The sequence below is a fragment of the Bison bison genome, unplaced genomic scaffold (genome assembly GCF_000754665.1).
Source record: "Bison bison bison isolate TAMUID 2011002044 unplaced genomic scaffold, Bison_UMD1.0 scf7180017849807, whole genome shotgun sequence".
NCBI classification, from domain to species: domain Eukaryota; kingdom Metazoa; phylum Chordata; class Mammalia; order Artiodactyla; family Bovidae; genus Bison; species Bison bison.
Window position 1 is genome coordinate 3,503 of NW_011480380.1, and position 5,914 is coordinate 9,416.

General features: G+C 53.9%; 1 protein-coding gene across 1 annotated transcript in view; it reads left to right on the forward strand.

Moving 5' to 3' along the window:
• LOC104994304 (programmed cell death protein 6-like) overlaps nucleotides 1-1,364 on the forward strand; it is a 4,836-nt gene extending 3,472 nt beyond the window's left edge. The window contains exon 2 of the mRNA XM_010847819.1: nucleotides 626-1,364. Coding sequence (XP_010846121.1) covers nucleotides 626-724 — 99 coding nt within the window. The 3' untranslated portion in view covers nucleotides 725-1,364. The remainder of the gene's footprint in view (nucleotides 1-625) is intronic.
• Nucleotides 1,365-5,914: the final 4,550 nt, after the last annotated feature.

Below are 5,914 nucleotides of genomic sequence, written 5' to 3' on the forward strand. Positions count from 1 at the left end.
AGTCTCTGTTGTCCAGTGGCTAGACTTGTGAACAGACTGAGGGGGAGCCCTGGGGGCTGGTCAGCCAGGAGGAGATGGGGAGGGTGGGCATCAAGGCGAGGGCCTGGGCTGGCACAGGAGACCCCACCCTTCTTGGGGCATCAAGGCAAGGGCTTGGGCTGCACAGGAGACCCCGCCCTTCTGGCTCTACAGCCAGGCCTCCCCCGGGGGGCCGCACTGGGGGTTGGTTTCCCTTCGTTCTGAGCAGCCTGTCACCAGAACAGGGGTGAGCCTTCAGGGAAGGCCCCGGGAGAACGGTCTTATGATGGCAAAGGAGGACCCGGGCACATCACCCACTGTGGGGAAACCTTGTTCTGGGGCCAGAGGCCCTGCCAGGACCCAGGGCTGTGGCCCACACACTGGGCTCCCCCCGTCGTCCGTTGTCCTGCCTGATCCCCCATCTTGTGAGCGGACCGGCCTGCCCTGTGGGTGGTCAGGGACACCTGCCCTGCGTCCCTGCGCTGGGGGTGTGGGACGTGGAGACAGGGACTCTTCTGAAATTGGGTTCCTGAATGTCTGTTTACCAGTACATTGTGTTCCTTCTGTTGGTGAGTGTCAGGTCTAAATACCTGCTGTTTCTCCTCAGAGGTTGACAGATATATTCAGACGCTACGATACAGACCAGGACGGCTGGATCCAAGTGTCATATGAACAGTATCTGTCCATGGTCTTCAGCATCGTATGACCCTGCCTTTCTGCAAATACCAGCATGACTTATGGGAAAAAAGACTGAAAATGCCAAATCTCGTACCTTTAATGAAACAAGCACCAACGTAGTTAGATACAGTTCTTTCTTTAGATTTTGTATAACTACTATTTGGGGACCCAACTGTATATATGTGGATAAGCTGGTTAACGTTTCCTAGTTGTAACAATAGTTCTATCTTTCCTCAGATACAGACATTTGATACGAGGCTGTTAATTGTGCCATGAGGTAACATGTAATAATGTTTCAGGTATTCTGCTTGCAAAAAACTTATCATGTGCTTTTTCAGATAGCTCTAGTTCTAGAGTAGAAATACTTTATTAGCCAATAGGAACTTTAAATAATATGGAACTTGCACAGAAGGCCACTCATGTGCCTTACTTTTTAAAGGGGGTTTACTGTATTCACTTGAACATGCATCGTAAGCAATAAAGCACACGGATCCTTGTGCCTGTCCGTCTCAGCTGCGCTCACCTGGAGCTCCAAGGGGTCTGGCAGCCTGGGGTGTCCCCTGGCCCTGGTCATGGGAATCCCAAGATTTGTCCATCCTCTGTGACAGGAGTTGCTTTACATTTGGTAAAACTTCTTTGGAAATACAGATCCAAATTTGATTTGGAAAGGAGTGGTTTTTCTTCCACTTACTAATGATGTGCCTCTGCCCTCTGATGGGCTTGATCAGAGTTTGTCACGCGTGAAGGTGTGCAGGGGGTGCACCAGCCCTTTCCCGTACACTTGGTGCCCAGCCGGCCCAGGCTCCCTGCGCTGCCCCCAGACTCGCCTCGGGCTCCTGTGCCCGCCCCCTTTAAAATGTGCCTCCCTAAACCAGGATTCAGGGTGGGCCTCTGGGCGGTGTCAGTGACCCATAAATGGATCTGGGGTGCCAGAAACTGGGGGTCCATTTTGGGGGACCTGTGCTGGTAGGAGATCGGAGCCTGGGGGACTGTGGATTTTATCTGCAGTGTGATTACGAGGAACGTCATTGAACACAGTACTTGGGGTTGAGATAAAGAATCTATGGGGCTCCGACTGGCCTTGTGAGCTCATGGACGAAGGTCCAAGGGGTTCTCTGAGGATTCCACGCCTTTACCCTTCATGGATCTCTGCACTTCGAAATACTTCTGAAGACACCAGCCCACGATTACAAGTTGGACTCCAGAGGTTGGAACTCAAATTCCTGACTTGAGGCCTGGGACGTCTGGGTGTGCAGCTGGACTCATCTTGTACCTGGTACCCACTGCCTCAGCCAAAACTGCCTCTAGTCTATCTCCCTGTCTCCCAGTAGACGGAGGTGTAGACAGTGTGACCCACTTCCCCTCTGGAGGTTCCCCAGTAGACGGAGGTGTAGACAGTGGGCCCACTTCCCTTGGAGGTTCCCCAGTAGACAGAGGTGTAGACAGTGGACCCTTCCTCACCTGGAGGTTCCCCAGTGGATGGAGGTGTAGACAGTGCGCCCACTTCCCCTGGAGGTTCCCCAGTAGATGGAAGCGTAGACAGTGGGCCCCTCCTCCCCTGGTGATTCCCCAGTAGATGGAGGTGTAGACAGTGCGCCCACTTCCCCTCTGGAGGTTCCCCAGTAGACGGAGGTGTAGACAGTGGGCCCACTTCCCTTGGAGGTTCCCCAGTAGACAGAGGTGTAGACAGTGGACCCTTCCTCACCTGGAGGTTCCCCAGTGGATGGAGGTGTAGACAGTGCGCCCACTTCCCCTGAGGGTCCCCAGGTGTGGATAATTGGTCTCCAGTGGATGGAAGTGTGGACAGCATGGTCCCTCTCCCCTGGGAGGTGCCATGCTTGTTTGTCCCGTGAGCTCTGGCCTGCACAGACTGCAAGCTTGGAGCGAGGGCAGGCATCCCGCATTTGCACTTCGGGCCCCTGTGACGTGGGCCCCTCATCCATTCTCATGTTGGCTTCTCTGTCCTCCCTGCCCCCACCCCTGCAGTACCTTAGGCCCTGGATTCCCCCTGGACCCCAGGATCGGGGATCTCTGAAGCTGGTCTGGGGTGGCAGCAATTCCCAGCTTCACTGAGGAACCTGCCCAGTGCACGGACTGCCTTTAATTTCTGGAGATCCCTGAGGCCTGTGCCCAGACAGAGCAGACATTGAGTCATCTGCTCAGTGCAGGTCGGCTGCAGGCAGGAACCTGTGCACATGTGATTGGGGATGTCCCCTGATTCAGGGAAGTGAGGGAGAGGGAAGTTGCAGAATTGCAAAGAGGTCTGATGTGATACAGATGTACTCAGGTGGCCCAGTACACAGTTGGTGCAGGTACACAAGCAGGTGGTGGAGACACACAGGCGGGTAGTAGGGGTGCACACAGTTCAGGCGCACAGGTGGGGTGGTCTGGTGTATATGCACTGCACGGACCCTCTCAGTGGACTCTCGGGTTTGTACCACTGCATGTACAGGTAGGGGTGTGTGGGCTGGGATTGCGGCTGCCACGGGAGAGGCAGGTGGGTTAAAGGCTGTCTCCAAGCTCCGCCCAGGCATGCACACAGGAAGACGGGGACCCCTTCCCTCCAGGGCCTTCCCTCCAGGGCCACACCTGACTGGTCTCAGTGCCAGTTGGCCACACGGGGGCGGTGCTGTGCCGCCTGGAGGGCTGCCTGACCCTGGGTCTCACCCAGACCTGAGCCCTGACCGCAGGCGTGGAATTTCCAGAAGCAACAGAGAAACCCGAGGGATCGGGTCACCGGTCGTGAGGATGGAAACAGCTCTGGGGCTTTTCCTTTGTCAGGATGCTCCATGCTCAGGCTGGCCCGGAGCCCCTGAGAGTCGGTTCGGGAATGGGGCAGAGGAAGGGCTGCCGGGAAGCCGGCCCAGCCTCGGGGGGCTCAGGGCGAGGCCGTGCAGGGGGCCAGGCCATCTGCTGCCTCAAGCCTGGTCACTCAGCCCCCGCCCCTGGCTGCCTGCTCTCACACTCCTTCTCCACGGGCATAGCTCCTTGTCTGACTCCCAGGAACATGATGGATGTGCCCGAGATGCCACCTTTCTCATCCAGCTTCCAAGCCCAGTTCTCCTCGAAGAGGGTGGTCGTCTGGTCACCACCGTCATCACCACAGCCAGCTGAGGGAGCCACCTGTTCAGTCCAGGCAAGCCTGGTCAAAGTGGGAGCAGGCGGGGGCCCAGGGTGGGGGGTCGGGGGCTGCAGGCGGAGCTGATGTGAGGAGCAGTGTGCGGCATGGCCGCATCACTGCGTCTCCCCTTAAGGGGAAGTGTGAGGGTGACTTGTGAGCATGAAAGTGTGCCAGGGCACGCGTGAGGATTTCATCGGTGTCCAGGCTGGAGGCTCCAGGAAGCCAGCCTGTGTGAGAGTCTGAACGTATCTCTTGGGAAAATGGGTAAAGGCAGAGATTCTTACCTGTTGTACGATGGTGAAAATATGCATAATGAAAAGTTTACCATTTTAACCAGTTTTAAGTGCACAGCTAAAAGCAGAGATATTACTTTGCCAACAAAGGTCCGTCTAGTCAAGGCTATGGTTTTTCCAGTGGTCATGTAGGGATATGAGAGTTGGTCTGTGAAGAAAGATGAGCGCCGAAGAATTGATGCTTTTGAACTGTGGTGTTGGAGAAGACTCTCGAGAGTCCCTTGGACTGCAAGGATCCAAAGATCCAACCCGTCCATCCTAAAGGAGATCAGCCCTGGGTGTTCTTTGGAAGGAATGATGCTGAAGCTGAAACTCCAATACTTTGGCCACCTCATGAGAAGAGTTGACTCATTGGAAAAGACCCTGATGCTAGGAGGGATTGGGGGCAGGGGAAGAAGGAGACGACAGAGGATGAGATGGACGTGAGTCTGAGTGAACTCCGGGAGTTGGTGATGGACAGGAAAGCCTGGTGTGCTGCGATTCATGGGGTCGCAGAGAGTTGGACACGACTGAGCGACTGAACTGAACTGAGCTGGACTGGACTGAAGTGTGCAGCTCACCAGTATGAAGTGCACTCAGTGTTGTGCAGCCTCACACCACCCTCCATGTGACTCTTCATCCTGTGAGGCTGCAGCACTGTCCCCATGAACACTGAGTCCCCGCCCCCGCCCACCACCTCCTGTTTCCCAAGAACCCAACTCCTCTGGGTCCCTGTGTGAGCGAGTCCTGTAGGGTCTGTCCTCCCGTGACTTGTGCACATCGCTGAGCACCAGGTCCTCAAAGCTTACCCATGCTGGAGCCTGTCTTAGAATCTCCTTCCTTTTTAAGACTGAATACTCGCCTGTTGTATGAATGGACCATCATGCGTTCGTCCCTCATCTGTTGATGGACACTCAGGCTGCTTCCAGTTCTTGGCTGTCGTGAACGTGCTGCTGTGAACCCAGGTGGACAGGTTCCTCCTCAAGACCATGCTTTCAGTTCTTTCAGTCATAACCCCAGAGGTGGTGGATTATATGGTAGATCTATGTTTAATTTTTTGAGGGACTTCCATTCTGTTTTCCACTTGACTGCACTATTTTACATTCCCACCCACAGTGGCCAAGAGCTCCACTTTCTCCATATCTTGCAACATTTATGTTTTGCCAACATTTTATGTTTTGACTGGGTTTTGGTGTTAGTTCTAGAAGGTCTTGTAGGTTTTCATCAGTCAGTTCAGTTCAGTCTCTCAATCGTTTCTGACTCTTTGTGACCCCGTCAATTGCAGCACACCAGGCCTCCCTATCCATCACCAACTCCCGGAGTTCACCCAAACTTCTGTGCATTGAGTCGGTGATGCCATCCACCATCCTCTGCTCCCCTTCTCCTGCCCCCAATCCCTCCCAGCATCAGAGTCTTTTCCAATGAGTCAACTCTTCGCATGAGGTGGCCAAAGTATTGGAGTTTCAGTTTTACCATCATTCCTTCCAAAGAACACCCAGGACTGATCTCCTTTAGAATGGACTGGTTGGATCTCCTTACAGTCCAAGGGACTCTCAAGAGTCTTCTCCAACAATCACAATTCAAAAGCATCAATTCTTCGGCATTCAGCTTTTTTCACAGTCCAACTTTCACATCCATACATGACCACTGGAAAAACCATAGCCTTGACTAGATGGACCTTTGTTGGCAAAGTAATGTCTCTGCTTTTGAATATGCTATCTAGGTTGGTCATAACTTTCCTTCCAAGGAGTAAGCGTCTTTTAATTTCATGGCTGCAATCACCATCTGCAGTGATTTTGGAGCCCCCCAAAAATAAAGTTTGACA